The sequence below is a fragment of the Hyperoodon ampullatus genome (genome assembly GCF_949752795.1).
Source record: "Hyperoodon ampullatus genome assembly, chromosome: 7".
NCBI classification, from domain to species: Eukaryota; Metazoa; Chordata; class Mammalia; order Artiodactyla; family Ziphiidae; genus Hyperoodon; species Hyperoodon ampullatus.
Window position 1 is genome coordinate 112,036,377 of NC_136920.1, and position 18,467 is coordinate 112,054,843.

The window sequence follows — 18,467 nt, forward strand, 5'->3', positions numbered from 1 at the left end:
AGGAAACTTCTAGAGGAAAAGGGTATACTTATCTTTTTTTTGTGGTGATGGCCTCACAGGTATATACTTATGTCAAAACTTAACAAAGTGTACATTTTAAATATAAGCAGCTTACTGTATGACAATTATAATTTAATAAACCTTTTTCTAGTATAAACAAACAAAAAAAAACCTTCCAAATTTGAACTATCTTCTTAAAAACTAGTCTGTAAGACTATTTGGAGTTAGCCCTATAACACCTGAATTTAACCAGTGAGTTTTTTTCTTCCAGTTTTATTGAGATATAATTGATATACAGCACTGTATTAAGTTTAAGGTGTACAGCATAAGGCTTTGATTTACATACTTCATGAAATGATTATCACAATAAGTTTAATGAACACCCACATCTTATATAGATAAAACATTAAAGAAATAGAAAAAAAAATTTTTCCTTGTGATGAGAACTCAGGATTTATTCGCTTAACAACTTTCATACATAAGCAGTGTTAATTATATTTATCATGTTGTACATTTTTAGCACTTATTTATCTTATAACTGGGAGTTTGTACCTTTTGACTGCTTTCATCCAATTCCACATCCCCTGCCTCTAGTACCCACAAATCTGATCTCTTTTTATATGAGTTTGTTTGTTTGTTGGTTTGTTTTTGAAGTGTAATTGACCTACAACACTATGTTAGTTCCTATTACACAATATAGTGATTCAATGTTTCTATACATTTCAAAATGATCACCACGATAAGTCTAGTTACAATACGTCACTATACAAAAATATTACATAGTTACTATATTCCCCACACTGTGCATATCATATCCCTGACTCATTTATTTTGCAACTGGAAGTTTGTACCACTTAATCTCCCTCACCTATTTCTTTCATACCCCATCACCATCATCCCCTTCCCTCTGGCAACCACCTGTTTTTTCTCTGTGTCTATAACTCTGTTTCTGTTTTATTATGTTTGTTCATTTGTTTTCTTCTTTTAGATTCTACATATAAGTGAAATCATACAGTATTTGTCTTTCTCTGTCTGACTTATTTCACTTAACATAATGCCCTCACAGTTCATCCATGTTGTTGCAAATGGTAAGATTCTTTTCTATGGCTGAGTAGTATCCTATTATTTATATACATATATATATATATCACACCTTCATCTTTATCCATTCAGCTATTAATGGGCACTTAGGTTGCTTCCATATCTTAGCTATTGTAAGTAATGTTGCAATGAACATAGAGGTACATATATCTTTTCTAATTAGTGTCTGTGTTTTCTTTGGATAAATATCCAAGAGTGGAATTACTGGATCATATGGTAATTCTATTTTTAACCAGTATATTTAACTAGTGACTTTGTTTCACTCAAAGATTCATATTTTTAGGAATTCTTGTGCCAACAATGCTAATCACCCAGAATCAAATTTCATGGCATAATGGTGATTTAGGATATGCTGAGCATCTTTATTATTGTTTCCTTACTTCAAGACTTTCAATCTTATGGAAATATCCTAGTCAGACTTGTCTGGTTTGAGGGAATTTTTATAGTCAATCAAAATTAAGCCAAATATAGTGTGTCATTTAAAATGAGACTTAGTGCCAATTTTATGGCTGCAGCAACCTGGAACCCACATCCTGAGCCATTTGCTATTTAAAAATCACACTCCTAAGAAGTCTGGTATTTGAGGCATTTGATTGCCTGGGATCAAATATGGCTATGCTACTTATTAACTTAATAATAATGGGAAACACTGAGCTTCAGTATTCTCAACTATGAAATGCAGATAACAGTACTTACTTCATGGGACTGTTGAAGGATTAAATAAGTTAACACATGTAAAAGTCGTAGAAGACTACCTGGCAGTGCTATCCAGATTCTACAAAATCTACAGATTCTATGGCACTAATCATCAGGGAAGTGTACATCAAAACCAAAGTGAAATACTACTTCACTGACACACACTATGAGGGCTATAATAAAAAGACAATAACAGGTGTTTCTGAGGATGTGGAGAAATTGGAACCTTCCTACACTGCAGGTGTAAATGTAATATGTCCAGTCACTTTAGAAAACAGTCTGCAGTTCCTCAAAAGGTTAAACCTAGAGTTACCATATGACCCAGCAGTTCTAATCCTAGGTATATACGCCAGAGAAATGAAAATATATGTTCACACGAAAACTGGTACATGAATGTTAATAACAACATTATTCATAATAGCCTACAAGTAGAAACAGCCCAAATGTCCAACAACTGCTAAATGGATAATCAAACATAGTATATCCATACAATAAAATATTATTTAGCAATAAAAAGGAGTGAAGTACTGATACATGCTACCATGTGGCTGCACCTTGAAAACATTATGCTAGGTGAAAGAAGCCAGCAAAAAAGAACACATATGGTATGATTCTATTTATATGAAATGTCCAGAATAGGCAAATGCAGAGAGAAGGAAAGTACACTCAGAGGCTGTTGAAAGGTTTTAAGGGAAAATGAGGAGTGACTATTAATGGGTGTGAGGTTTCTTTTTGGGGTGATGTAAATGTTCTAAAATTAATAGTGGTGATAGTTATACAACTGTGCATATGCTAAAAACCATTGAATTGTAACTTTAAAACAGGTGAACTCTATGGTATATGAGTTATATCCAGTAAAGCATGTTAAGTGGTTTAAAATAGATTGGAAAAGGGAAAGCTCCAAAGCAAAAATAACAGTATTATTAATAATAAATTAGTTCATCTCTCTAGCCTTATCCTCTTCCATGCCCACATTTACTCTATGCTCTATCCATAATGGCCTCCTTGCAGTCCCCATATTATGTCTTCCTATTTGATGTCCTATGAACATACTATATCTGCTTCCTGGAGTTCTCTTCACCCCTCCTCTACCTGCCTAACTCCTTTATATTTAAAATTAGTCGGTCAGAGTAAGCTAATGGCTGGAAAAATGGATTCCAAAATCCAATGGCCTAAAATGATAAAATTTATTTCTCACTCATGTAGACCCTCCCCAGGTGATTCAGGGATCCAGGATCCTTACCTCTAGTATCTCTGCCCATCCTGGAGTCTTGGAGTCTTCCAGCGTATTCTCTAAACCTAGCTGAGAGAATCTGTGGGGCATCAGCACAGATAGAACTTCGAGGAATTTTCCAAATGATTAATTCACTTTTGAACATGGTATATTTAAGACGATGTCAGGATACCCAACGGTCTTGGGTTCAGCACAGAGATCATTAGCTTATAACTCTGCATCTCAAATATATTGCACTACTCCCCCCTCTCTCTACCATATCTTCAGGAGGCAAGAGGTGATCTGCTTAAAAAACTCAAAGATTATTTTAAAGAATAAGAATGCTGAGGGGAGAAAAATACAATTTAACATCTCTATTGAGGAATTTACGATGTAGCACAGGATATAAGCTGCAGCTAAACAAAACTTTCCTTAAAGTGCTATTTGTTAAAAGTTGGAATGCATTCCTTAGGACAAATCAAAGTGTGACACACAACATCCAAACTTCCTGTACACGTAGGTAAGTGTTATCAACTATCTCCCACTCCCAAATTTCTCTGCCACATTGAGAACTGTTCACGAGGAGCAAGACATGTTGGTTGTAGCAAGAGAAATTTGAAAATACTCACTTTTATGGAAGTCATAAGAGAGAAAATCTCTTTCATGTTATTTAGGGTCATCCTTGATACTTTTATTCTAAAAAATAATACACATAGCCATATATTTTCCTCTATGTAAAATCTTTACAAAACTGAAATCCTGAGAATTCAGCTTCTGATAAAATCCATTCGCTTTTCCAGTTAGATTGGGCATAATTCTTAATTGGTCGTACACAATCTAATATGCTTATGAAGTTCCATCCCACAGTACCTGTTATTCAGACTAGCGGTTGGAAATACCAGCTCCACAATTTCAGATCTGGTCCATAATTGGGGCAGGGAGGGACTTTGGGCGGGGCCTCCAGATAGGGAGGAGGCGTTGTTAGAAAGCGGTGGGGCTAGTCTACTGGCTGTCACTACTCCAGTTAAGCCTAGTAATATCTGAGTAAGCGAGGGTCTGGTGTGTGAGCAGCATTCTCAGTGAGAACTAGTTTCCCTTGGCATTTGAGTGGAATCTGCAACTATAGGCGTTTCGTCCCCCCGGACTGCCGAGAAATGTGAGAGCTGCAGAGATGGTTGTCGCCAACTATAGGGAGCCGGCAGAAACAAGGCTGTTCCTGAGGATGGGCTCTGCCGAGAGGCCAAAGTAGCCCCAGGGTTTTAGTGAGAAGGGAAGTGGAATGCAGTCGGGGATTGGGAGCAACGCGGCACTGAAGCGGGAGAAAGAGTCGAGAGAGAGATCCGCTTTGCCTCGCTTTCGAAGCCGCCGCCACTCGAGTGCCGACTTGTGAGTACTCTGCGTCTCCTGTCCGCAGACTGAAGTCGGGAACTCTCTTGGAGAACTCTCCCAGTTAGGAAGCGAGATCCCTACAACGGCCTTCGCCTGCTCTCCCCACCTGCCTCAAGGACGGAGCAACTGCCACCCCTCCCGTGCCTACCGGACCGAGGGCAAGGGCAGCTGATCGGTGCCGCCCCCTTCCGACCCAGGAGGTGGAGATTTCACGCCCCCTCTCCACCGTCCGGTCCAGCCAAATTCAACACCTATTTCCTCCCCCCGCTGCTCTTGTATTCCTGACCCCCCCTCGTCCTTCCCCTATCCCTCCTCCCCAGAGACAGGGGAGGAGAAAAGGGGAGTCCGGGTCGTCATGACTGAGCGGAAGGCAAAGGATCCCCGGGCTCCCCACGTGGCGGGCAGAGCGCCCTCCCCGACCCAGGTCGGATCCCCTCTGCTGGGACGCCGGGACACAGGCCCCTTTCGGGCGAGCGAGACCTCGGACGCGTCGCCTGCAGCCTCGGTCATACCCCTCTCCCTGGACGGGCTGCTCTTCCCTCGGCCCTGCCAGGGTCAGGACCCAGACGGGAAGACTCAGGACCAGCAGTCGCTGTCAGACGTGGAGGGGGCGTATTCCAGAATTGAAGCCACAGAGGGTGCTGGAGGTGGCACCTCTAGACCCCCAGAAAAGGACAGCGGACTGCTGGACAGTGTCTTGGACACGCTACTGGCGCCTTCGGTTCCTGGGCAGAGCCACGCCAGCCCGCCCGTCTGCGAGGCCACCAGCCCTTGGTGCCTCTTTAGCCCCGAGCTCCCCCAAGACGCCCGGACTGCCCCTGCCACCCAGGGGGTATTGACCCCGCTCATGAGCCGACCAGAAGGCAAGGCTGGTGACAGCTCCGGGACGGCAGCTGCCCAGAAAGTGCTGCCCAGGGGCCTGGCACCGTCCCGGCAGCTGCTGCCCCCGACGGCCGGGAGCCATCACTGGCCCGGGGCCGCAGTGAAGCCCTCTCCGCAGCCCGCTGTGGTGGAGGTGGAGGAGGAGGATGGCTCCGAGTCCGAGGGCTCCTTGGGTCCGCCTCTGAAGGGCAAAGCCCGGCCGGCGGGAGGCCCGGCGGCCGGAGGAGGAGCCGCGACCGCTGCTCCAGGGTCGGCCGCAGGAGGCATCGCCCTGGTCCCCAAGGAAGATTCCCGCTTCACGGCGCCCAGGGCCGCCCTGGCGGAGCACGACGCGCCAGCGGCGCCCGGGCGCTCCCCGCTGGCCACTACGGTGATGGATTTTATCCACGTGCCCATCCTGCCGCTCAACTCGGCCTTCCTGGCCGCCCGCACCCGGCAGCTGCTAGAGGGGGATAACTATGACGGCGGGGCCGCGGCAGTCAGCGCCTTTGCCCCGCCGCGGGGCCCGCCCTCGGCCTCGTCCGCCCAGGTCGCGTCCGGCGACTTCCCCGACTGCGCGTACCAGCCCGACGCCGAGCCCAAGGACGACGCATTCCCGATCTATGGAGACTTCCAGCCGCCCGCCCTGAAGATCAAGGAGGAGGAGGAAGGCGCCGAGGCCGCCGCGCGCTCCCCGCGGCCGTACCTGGTGGCGGGTGCCAACCCCGCCGTCTTCCCGGATTTCCCGCTGGCGCCGCCGGCGCTGCCTACGCGAGCGCCGTCGTCCAGACCCGGGGAAGGGGCGGCCGCCGCCGCACCTGTCGGTGCGTCTGTCTCGTCCGCGTCCTCGTCGGGCTCGACCCTGGAGTGCATCCTGTACAAGGCGGAGGGCGCGCCGCCCCAGCAGAGCCCGTTCGCCCCGCCACCCTGCAAGGGGCCGGGCGCGGGCGCCTGCCTGCTGCCGCGGGACGGCCTGCCGTCCACCTCGGCCTCGGCCGCCGCCGCCGCCGCCGGGGCGGCCACAGCGCTCTACCCGCCGCTCGGCCTCAACGGGCTCCCGCAGCTCGGCTACCAGGCCGCGGTGCTCAAGGAGGGCCTGCCGCAGGTCTACCAGCCCTATCTCAACTACCTGAGGTGAGGGCCCGGGGCGGGGCGCGCCCGGCGCGTCGCGAGAGTAGCGGTGCGGCCGCTGGCCGCCGCCAGCTCCCGGCCCTCAGCGCCCGGCTCCGGCTCCGGCTCCGGCTCCGGCTCCCTCGAGTGGCCGCGAGGGGTGGGTGGCCGGGGCGGGGCACAGCACAGGTTGGCTTCCTTTTCCTTACCTCTTCTCCTCATTTTTTGGGGGGACACCAAGGGGGCGCAGAATATGCTGTTTCTGGAGCGTACCTCCCCGAAAATATGTTTCTACACTTTTCAGATCTGCGCGATCCCAAGACGAGACCAGCCGTGATTTCTAAAAGTGCAGCGTCACTCTAGGTCCGCTGTAGCCCCGCGGAGCGGAAGGGGTGCGGCGAGTCGGGGGCCTTATAAAATGCTTTTCTTCGTAGAAGGACAATTACTGGGAATGTCTGTCTTGGAGAGGAGACATTAACGCCCCGTTCTCCCGGGAGGGGTGGCACTGGATGTTGGGTAGCGGGCCAGAGCCCAAAGCAGAACAGTCTCAGGGGTCTGGACACTCGACCGCTTCATTTTCATACGAATCTCAAGATTAAAATTAATTTATGTGTAATATGTTTACATTACGGATTGAAACATCAATCGCTGCAGTACCTTGTATTCTAATATTGTGTCGAGTTCGCTGCAACTTTTTTTCACACAGGTTTTAAAAAACATTTTAATTTACCTACGGGAGTAATGGAATTTTAAAGAAAAAAGAAAAAATGCTCTCGGTTTGGAATCTTGTGTTGTGAATAGTCAAAACAGTGGCAGTATACTGAACAATACTTTAAAATGACAAACACATATTCTTGTTTCATTACAGAGTTGAGTTTTAAAAACTCAGTGGCATCACTAAGTATGATTGTACTCTTAAAGCAAAACCACGTTAATCGTTACCCAGCGTACAAGGTCATAGCATTTGATTTGTCAGAGACTGAATTGATTCTCTATAAGGAGTTTTGTAGAAAGATTTTTTTCTGGATATAAAATTATATATTAATTATTTATTATTCTTTCGTGTTGGTGCTCCTGATGAAGGGCTAATAACTTTGCCAGTCTGATGAATCCAGTAACAGGTAGTACATCAAGTTTAGTTTGCATGTCTTTCAAGTGTATTCGGTTCTATTTTCTAAAAACCCTTTCACTCTGTCAATTCTGGGTTAAGAAAACTTTAGTATTAGATAGTGGTGCACCTAAAAATAAATGGAGTACTTTGTTTTGCATTTCAAGGCCGGATTCAGAAGCCAGCCAGAGCCCACAGTACAGCTTCGAGTCATTACCTCAGAAGATTTGTTTAATCTGTGGGGATGAAGCATCAGGCTGTCATTATGGTGTCCTTACCTGTGGGAGCTGTAAGGTCTTCTTTAAAAGGGCAATGGAAGGTAGGCTCCTTTCCCCGATCCTTTCTTGTTGATTTAATTGTAAATGGAGACCATCTAATATTTTATAGATTTTAATCAGCCCTCGCTTCCTCTAAGAAATGGTGATATTTTCGTATAACTTATATGATGATGTTTTAACAATATATTTTTATTTATAATACTCCATATTGAATAGGGTTGGATATTATAATTGCATACTATTTGACTAATGCTTTTAATATTAGACACAAGTCATACTAATCTTGGGAACAATGTGAACATTGTTCATTAACTATTTAACTTTAAAGAAACAGATTTGTTCTGATTGTATTTTTACATTTCTATCACATATATTATATATAATATATACCAAATTAAATTTTTCTTTCAAAAGAAAAACGGTAAAAGTTGTCAAAATTCTATATGTACATATATATTATGCAGTTACAAATTTTCCTACATGATTTTGTCTTTTCCCTACATGCATGTTTATTTAATAATTATATAATGGTAATTCTAAACAAAGTTTAAAAGTTCCCTTTTTGTTTAGTATACTTTTGTAAGTGTATAGGAAATAGGTGTAAACAGCTTAAAGCAAAAGAAAAATTTAGACATCACAGTTATATAATTTCTGAAGAAGTATTTTCCTTTAAGTAAGGCTTTCATGTTTTTAAAATCATCTAAATTACATATTTACCTAATGATTTTGGATTGACTTGCATAGTGTATTTCAGACTTGACCTTTCATAGAATATATGTTTTAATTTCTTTCTATCTACACTAAACTCTAAGCAGCCAAACACATTTATATCTGAAGACAGAAATACATTTAAACATCATTTCACATTTGAATTCTAGCAGTAAGTGTATTTTATAACAAACTGACGTGAGTTTAGGGTTCTCTCTGGAGTTCTGATATCACACCTACACAAGGAACCAAAGATCTGAATGTCTGCTTTTTTGCTTCCTGTTTGTGAGTTCTCTAATTTCAAGAGCCCTCTACTTATGAGCAGGAAAGGAGGGAGTGGGGAATTTTTACCTTAAGGGAGAGTTCAAAGGAGTTGACATGCATATTTAATACACATTTTAACCAAAAGAATATTAACCCAAAAGACATTTAACAAAAAAATTCACTAGCCCTGTAGATAGCTAACATATAATTCTTTACAACTGCTATGCCCTTTTGATGAAAATGATTCCCAACTATTTATTAATGGTATGTGTACCCCTCCTACTGAAATTAATTCTTCATAAAAAATAATCGCTTTGTGTATTTCTAGAACATGATTGTTTTCCCCAAAGGATGAATGTATTTAACTGATGTTGAACATATGTATTCAGCTTCAGGGGGTTTTAAATGCATTTTAAATTAGTTGAGGTACTGTGACAAGAGGTTATGTGAGAAAACGGGACAACTGACAGTAGCCTTAACTTTCCAACTGACATCATTTAGTCATAGTTACAGTTTGAAGTCCTTTGAGTGGAAGAGTCAATTCTCCGGTGTGTAATTGGAATTACTATTCCCATCTGACTTTGGTTCTGGTTTCTTGAGCATTCACCCCTGCATTAAGATGACTTTCTTTATGCTTACAGTCTCCTTAGTCTAATTCTTAAGTGAATGACCCCCTTGGAGTCCTCTAAAAGCCAGTTTATGCTAGCCCACCTCCCTCATTTTACAGATACACAAGTCCCAAAGACATAATGAGTTTCTAAAGAGCATACAGCTAGTCGGTAGCTGACTGTTACTCAACACAGGCTAGATTTTCTTTAATTGCAATGCTTATAAATCAGAGATGGTATGCAAAAGTAGATATATGACAAATGCTACTTCATTCTTGAAAGTTACTTCAAAAGCGCATATAGCACCAAGAATAATTAAAATATGAATGCTTTCACATCATTATTATCAGAATAGCATCCTAAACATAAAGGAAGTCTTCCCAAATTTACTCTTAGAAAGCATTTGTTGGACCACTACTGTTGGCGTGGTTCTGTTTTAGTTTTGAGTGATAGAAATGAAGTACCTTTATTCAGCAATATTTACAAAGAGGAGCTCAAGATAGATGTTGGTAAATCATTCATTTGGCTATTAAAGGACAAGTAAGATTATTGATCTCTGGACACTGAGGAGAGCTTGTAAGTGTGTATGTTCAAGGAACAGTGAAGAGATTAAGATTAGACTGACTAAGACTCGAAGATTCATATTAGAAAATTATTAGAGTTAAAGATTAGGAAGTTTGATTGCCAGTGCTTGCTTAAATCAGTGATTTAAGCCAAGAAAAGAGAATGTTCTGGAAGTTTTCAAGAGTGAGAAAGATGAGGAGGAGAATTTTTGTAATTGGAGAAAAATATCAGGTTTGAAATCTTAAAGTAAGGCTGTGTGATAAGCTGCTTCAAGGTAGAACTATGTGTGGATGCCAATATGTCCAGAAATTGAAAGTCAATAGTCAAAAATATGGATATGAATGTTACCAAGGGTAATGATAATACTGGCATACGGGAGTGCTTTCCATGTGCCAGTGACTAAGTGTTTTATGGGTCTTAACTCATTTAAGCCTTATAATGTACTTCCGTTCTCATAATAGGAAATTCAGTTTAAATTCCAAAAAGAAACAATAGAGTGTTGGAAGAAAAAATGTGAGTCAAGTGATAAAACATCTAGGAAGGTAAAAATGAATCCTAATGGAGAATTCAAGATCAAGGGTGATTAGAAGTGTGTGACGTAAATGGATGGGTGATACTAACTCCACATTAAAGGCAGCAATGAGAAGACACAGTTAGGGGCCAAGAGGCAGTTTCCCCACCTCTCCTCCAAGTCAGAAGTGGGAGACAATAATGCCTATGAAGAAGTCACCCAGGAAAACTGGATTTCCCTCGGTATGAGACAGAAAAGAGAAGAGGCAGAGAAAAAAGATACCACTGAGGAAGTAGGGGTATGGGGTGGGGAGAAATGACCTCTCTTAAGCTGAGGGAAAAAAAAATGAATTAGCCAAAGAGTAATTGGTTGAATAGCCCATTGCATTCCTTTACTAATACTAGGACTGAACCAGGAAGTGGTCAGAAATTGCCTTAATACCTTTCAAGGAGAAGTCATAATGACCTGCCAGTCCTATAAATGCAGGCTACTGGCCTTGTATTAAGAAGGAAAAGATCATTTCTCACTGGCTTACCTCTGTATGCACCGTGACTAGCTCAGTGCTAGGAATATACTAAACATTCAGAATATAACTGTTTGCTAAATGAATCAGTCATAACAGATGATGCCAAGCTATTATTCTTTGCATGTTTTACACTGTGACAGCATTTATAGTGAATACATTTGATGGAATATGGTTGGGAAACATTGTAATACAGTTGAAACATACTATTTAGAAGATACTAGGCTAAGTAGGTATTGATGGATTTTTAATTATATTACATTGTTAGCCTCATTTTTTCTATCTTTATTGAGGTACAACTGACAAATAAAATTGTAAGATTATTTAAAGTGTACAATGTGATGATTTGGTGTATATGTGCATGGTAAAAGAATTCCCCCCCCCATCAAGTTGATTAACATATCTATCACCTCACTTATTTGCCTTTCTTTTTGGCAGGAAGGTTTAAGTTCTACTCTCCTAGCAAATTTCAATTATACAGTACTGTACAATGTTATCTATTACAGTCACGATATTATACATTAGACCCTAGACCTTATTTATTTACCTTATACCTGAAAGTTTGTATCCTTTTACCAACCTCTCCCTATTTCCCCATCCTCCAGCCTCTGGTAACCACTCCTCTGCTCTCTGTTTCTATGAATTCAACTTATTTTTTTGATTCCACATGTAACTGATACCATGTGGTATTTGTCTTTCTCTGTCTGTCTTATTTCACTTAGCATAATTTACTCTATGTTCATCTAATTTTTTGTTCATGTATTAATTAACCAAATATTTATTGAGCACCTGCTGTATGCCAGGCACTATGCTAGGTGCTAGTTGAAAAGCAGTAAAACAGGACAGACCTAACTGGCTGCAGCACTAGTGGAGTTTTTAGTGTAGTGGAGGGAAGGGACATTCTATCAATTAGCATGCAGGTATCAAGTTATAGATGTGCTAAATGAATGGGTTATGCCTGGACAGCTAGAGAATTGACCCTTCTGACAGAAGCTGGGGATGGTGGGAAAAGTCTTTTGGAATTAGAAAGACACCATCATAAGCAGACCACAGAAGAAACTGAACAGAAATGAAGTATTTTTAAGAAAAACATATTTCTTTCTGAAGTTGAGTAGAGTTGGTGTCATAGTCTAAAAATGAAAACTGACTTGATAGCATCATTCTCCCTGATATGACTTCCAAAACAGAAATGATGAACATTCAAATTTTTAAAAGGTTTTATTATTTTTTAGAGCAATTTTAGGTTTACAGCAAAATTGAGAGGAAGGTACAGAGATTTCCTATGTACCTCCTGCCATGACACATACATAGCTTCCCCTATTATCACAGTCCTCCACCAGAGTGGTATAACTGATGAACCTACATTGACACGTCATAATCACCAAAAGTCCATAGTTTACATTAGGGTTCATTCTTGGTTTTGTAACATTCATTGGGTTTGGACGAATGTATAATGACATGCATCCATGGTTCGAGCACCATCCAGAGTATTTTTGCTGCCCTTCCAAATCCTCTGTGCTCTGCCTATTTGTCCCTTCCTCCTCCCCAACTCCTGTCAACCACTAATATTTATATTGTCACCATAGTATTTTGCCTTTTCCAGAATGTCATATAGTTGGAATCATACAGTAGGAAGCCTTTTCAAATCAGGTTTTTCCCTTAGCAATATGCATTTAACCTTCTTCCATGTGAAAAGTTCATTTATTTTTAGTGCTGTATAACATTCTATTGTCTGGATATTCCACAGTTTATTTATCCATTCACCTACTAAAGGACATCTTGGTTGCTTCCAGGTTTTGGCAATTACGAATAAAGCTGCTATGAATATCTGTCTGCAGGTATTTGTGTGCACATCAATTTTCAACTGCTTAGGGCAAATAGCAAGGAGTGCAATTGCTTGGTAAGAGTATGTTTAGTTTTGTAAGGAACCACCAAATTGTCTTCCAAAGTGGCTGTACCATTTTACAGTCCCACTCTCAATAAATGAGAGTTCCTCTTGTTTCATGTCCTTGTCAGCATTTGTGTTTCTCAGTGCTTTAGATTTTGGCCATTCTAATAGGTGTGTAGTGGTAGCTCATTATTGTTTTGACTTAAATTTCCCTGATGACATATTATGTGAAGTATGTTTTCATATGCTTATTTGACATCTGTATATCTTCTTTGATGAAGTGTTTGTTAAGGTCTTTGGCCTATTTTTTGTTTTCTTTCTGTTGAGTTTTAAGAGGGTTTTTTTTTGTTTTTTTTTAATATATTTTGATAACAGGCTTTATCAGATATGTATCTTGCAAATATTTTGTCCCACTCTGTCTCTTTATTCTCTTGGCAGTGTCTTTCACATAGCAGAAAATTTTACTTTTAGTGAAATCTGGTTTCTCAGTTCTTTCTTTCCTGGATTATGACTTTGGTATTAGATCTAAAAATGTATCACCAAACTCAAGGTCATCTGGATTTGCTCCTATGTTATCTTTCTTTTAGGAGTTTTATTGTTTTGCATTTTATATTTAGTTCTGTGATACATTTTGAGTGCATATTTGTAAAGGGTGTAATGTCTGTGTCTAGATTCACTTTTTTGCATATAAGTGTCCAGTTATTCTAACACTACTTGTTGAAGAAACTGTCCTTTCTCCATTGTATTGCCTTTACTCCTTTGTTAAAGATAAGTTGACTATATCTATGTGGTTCTATTTTTACGCTTTCTATTCTGTTCTATCCATCTATTAGTCTGTTCTTTCACCAATACCACAATGTCTTGATTTTTGTAGCTTTATCATAAATCTTAAAGTCAGGTAGTGTCAGTCCTCCAACTTCAGTATTGTGTTTCCTATCTTGGGTCTTTTGCCTCTCCATATAAACTTTAGAATCTTTTGTTAATATCCATAAAATTGCCTTCTGGGATTTTGATTGGGCTTATATCTGTAGATCGTTTTGGGAAGAACTGACATCTTGACAATATTGAATCTTCCTATCCATGAACATGGAATATCTCCCCATTTATTTAGTTCTTTTAGCCCATTTATTAGAGTTTTATGATTTTCTCCATATAAACCTTATACATATTTTGTTACATTTATACCTAAGTACTTCATTTTTGGGGGTACTAATGTAAATGTATTGTGTTTTTAATTTAAAATTTCACTTATTCATTTCTGGTACATAGGAAAGCAACTGACTTTTGTATATTAATCTTGTATCCTGTGACCTTGCTATAATTGCTTATTTCTTCCAGGAGTTGTTTTGTCAATTCTTTTTGGATTTTCTACATAGAAGAACATATCATCTGCAAACAAAGACAGTTTTATCTCTTTCTTCCCAATGAGTATATCTCTTATATTCTTTTTTTGTCCTATTGCATTTGTAGGACTCCCACTACAGTGTTGAAAATGAGTGATGAGAGGAGATATCTTTGGCTTGTTCCTAATCTAATGGAAAGTCTTCTAGCTTCTCACCATTAAGTGTGACATTAACTGTAGATTTTTTGTAGATATTTTTATCAAGTTGAGAAAGTTCCTCTCTATTTTTAGTTCACTAATAGAGTTTTCATGAGTGATTGTTGGCTTTTGTCAAATGCCTTTTCTGCATCTGTTGATATGATCAAGTGATTTTTCTTTTTTAGCTTGTTAATAGGATGGAACACATTAATTTTCAAATGTTGAACTAGTCTTGCATACTTGGGTTGAATCCCATTTGGTCATGATGTACAATTCATTTTTATACTTTTTTGTATTTGATTTGCTAAGATTTTGTTGAGGTTTTTTGCATCTATATTCATGACAGATATTAGTCTATAGTTTTCTTTTCTTATAATGTCTTTGTCTAATTTTGTATTAGTATAATGGTGGCCTTATAGAATGAGTTAGGAAACATTCTCTCTGTTTTCATCTCTGAAAGAGAATGTAGAGAATTGGTAACATTTCTTCCTTAAATGTTTGGTAGAATTCATCATTGAACCCATCTGGGCATGGGGCTTTCTGTTTTGGAAAGTTATTAATTATTTATATAGCTTTATATAGCTAAAGGCCTATTCAGATTGTCTGTTTTTTCTCATGTGAGTTTTGGCAGATTGTGACTCTCAAAGCATTGGTCCATTTCATCTAGGTTATCAAGTTTGTAAGCATAGAGTTGTTCATGGTATTATTTATTGTTCATTTAATGTCCATAGAATCTATAGTGATGTCTCCTCTTTCATTTCTGATATTAGTAATTTGTGTCCTCTCTCTTTTTTATTAGTTGTCCTCTCTAGAGGCTTATTGATTTTATTGATCTTTTCAGAGAACCAGCTTTTGGTTTTGTTTATTTTCTTTATTCATTTCCTCTTTTCAATTTCATTGATTTCTGATCTAATTTATTATTTCTTTTCTTCTACTCATTTGGCTAATTTACTCTTTTTTCCTACTTCCTAAGGTGAAAGTTTAGAGGATAGACCTTAGATCTTTTTTCTTTCCTAATATAATATTTAATGCAAAATATTTTCTTTTCTAATATATTTAATGCTAAAAATTTCCCTCTAAGCACTGCTTTTGATGTATACCACAGATTTTGAGATTTGTGTTTTCATTTTCGTTTAGTTCAAAATACTTTTAAATTTCTCTTGAGATTTCTTCTTTGAATCGTGTGTTATTTAAAGTGTGTTGTTAAATCCCCATGTACTTTGAAATTTTCCAGTTGTCTTTCTGTTATTGATTTCTAGTTTAGTTTCTTTGTGGTATAAGAACAGACATTGAATGATTTCTGTTCTCTAAAGTTAAGGTATGTTTTATGGCCTAGTGTTATGGTGTGTTTTTATGTGCCTTATCTTGATGAATATTTCACATGAACTTGAGAAGAAGGTGTATTCTGCTGTGTTGGATGAAGTAGTCTATAGATGTCAATTATGTCTAGTTGTTGTTGTTGAGTTCAACTATGTCCTTACATAGTTGGACATAGTTATATAGTTGATTTTGTGCTTGCTGAATCTATTTCCGATAGAGAGGTGTTGAAGTGGCTAACAATAATAGTGGACTCATCTATTTCTCCTTGCAGTTCTATCATTTTTACCTCACAAAATTTTGATGATATGTTGTTAGGTGCATGCACATTAAGAAGTGTTATGTCATCTTGGAAAACTGGCCCCTTTATCATTATGTAATGCCCCTCTTTATTCCTAATAACTTCCCTTGCTTTGAAGTCTCCTTTGTTTGTTAAATTTTTTTTTTGGACAAACTCATGAATTATTTTTGCTGTCTTTAGAGCTCTATAGTGCTTTCTCAATCTTTTTTAGTCCACAACATTATCCAACAATCCCTTCCACCATAATTTCTTTGATTTATATCTGGGCTCTTGAGAAGACAATTTGCCAATAATCTTACTTAATTAATTTTCTCTCCATAGAGTCAACCCTATGGCAGTTTTCCTGTTACTCGAAAAATAAGCATGTAGTAATTCACTGGACTTCACTTCTAAACTCTGTAAATAATAATAAATACTATTATTAACAGATAATAAATTGGATAATTTATTCTCAAGCTGCAGGTCTCTCAGTTTAATATTTAGCCTGAGTAGTAAGCCGGTTTTAAGTACAATTTTGCATTATGATCCATTGATATAAGCCTCCGCTTTATTGAAAAAGAAATGGTGAGAAAGATGGCTTTTGGTATCATCAGCTCAATTTTTGGTTATGTAAGGTTCTTAATTCTACTGCAAGAACATGAAGGGGAAGTATTGGTATGAAGACATCCATGCCAATGCTAACAGATAGTGCCCTTTTCCAGCCTTTAAGTTGTTGTACTTTAAGTACTCAAGTAATGCAACAATACATTCTCCTTAAAAAAAAAATGAAACATCACCAATGAGGCTTAAATTCTCTTTATCAATACCTCTAATCTGTTCCCTTCCCTACCATTCTTCTATACCTCTATCTCAGTTTTTTACAATTTTGTGTATAGGTGTGTAATATGTTGTTTTAGATATGTTGATACATAAATGGTATCATATATCACAACTTGTGTATCACTCCTCATTTTTTTCATGAAACAATGACTTGAAGCCCTGTATGTTGATATATATTCCTAGCTTGTTCTTTTAACTATTACATAATACTTTATAAGATGAAAATCCTCTTAGCATTGCCATTACTTGAGTAAGCACTTTTTGTTCTTGTCTGCTTGGGTACATGCCTTACTCCTCTTTCTAGAATATAATTAAGTATTTTGATACTCTAAAATAAATCTAAATGAATTAAATTATTAGCTTGCTTCATGCTGCTAAAATGATTTAATTCATTAATTTATTCACTCTACATACATGTATTGATACTTACTGCATTTAAAAGTTACTTGTTCTGGGAATACAAAGATGAATGTGTATGCAGTCCATGTCTTTGACATGTACAAAACCAAGAAGAAAACAAAAACAAAAATCCTGTCAATCAGTTAGTGAACATGAGAATACATTGATATGGGTTATGCCAAAGCCATGCATGATCCACCCTAGGGTTCAGTTAGAGAAATCTAGAAGGATTGGAGTTTTTTCCACTATTATATCCTAATGTTGTGTGAGAAGCTTATTCATTAACAAACACTGTACTTACACTTGATTATGACCAGGCACTGTTCTGAGTGCTTTACTATATTAAGTCATTTAATTCCTCCAAAAGTCCCATAAGGTGGAGGTACTCTCATTATTTGTACTTCACCAGTGAGTATACAGAAAGGTCCCTACACAGTGTAGGGACCAAGATTCAAACACAGGGCATCTGACTCCAACTTCTGTGTTTTGTGCGCTTCTACAGTGTCTCTCCAGATTGTTTTGTACTTGAACAAATATTAATTACTTTATAATTTTTCAAACAAAAACATGATATTTTATGGGGGACTGGTTTTCAAGTTTTGCTCCTTAGCTCAGTCCCATTCATTCTTAGCCCAGAAGAGCTCTGCTTTTTTCTGTTTACTTGGATGACTCTTCCACTTAAGATTTTATTTGAACAAAGAATTCTCTGACAACATTTTCATTAAATAACACTGCATTGTGACAGGAAACCCTCAGGCTGCAGTCAAGTGTTTATTCTGGTACTTGAACCAATCCTACACAGTTTCTTGACTCTATTTGCTGAAAACTTTTTGACATCTGTGCAAAGAGAGGATGAACATTTGGTCAAGATTTCAAATCTAACTCTTCAGTATTCTAACAGAATATCAACATTGTCACATGAAAATCACATCTGAGTTATAGAGCTCTATCTTTTGTCAGCAAAACAAAGTAACTGCAGGAAATTTTTCAGCAATAACTTCTTTAAAGGACTGGTTGAAATAATTGATACTTAAGACAGAGACTCCAAAACAGGCACACACATTTTTTACTTGCCTGGATTTTTAAGTTTTATCCTCATTTACAACATTAGAAAATCACATATTCTGTCATCTTCCATACCTACCTAATTTGTGGAAGGGTAGATGAACACAAACTCCTTCTTGTTGCTAGATGACCTTCATGTAATAAACTACATAATGCATACTTCACCAAATTTATCAGCCTATTGTGTTTTCCTTTTTACTTTGA

The 18,467-nt window shown here is 39.1% G+C and overlaps 1 protein-coding gene across 2 annotated transcripts in view; it reads left to right on the top strand.

The window, feature by feature from the left end:
* Positions 1–4,754: 4,754 nt before the first annotated feature.
* PGR (progesterone receptor) overlaps positions 4,755–18,467 on the top strand; it is a gene marked incomplete at both ends in the record, with an annotated part of 98,264 nt that continues 84,551 nt past the window's right edge. Inside the window, 2 exons of one of the 2 annotated variants that reach the window (XM_079707642.1) lie at positions 4,755–6,394; positions 7,646–7,797. In XM_079707642.1, the coding sequence (XP_079563768.1) occupies positions 4,755–6,394; positions 7,646–7,797 (1,792 nt within the window). The remainder of the gene's footprint in view (positions 6,395–7,645; positions 7,798–18,467) is intronic. The other variant, XM_079707643.1, reaches the window with a different exon arrangement.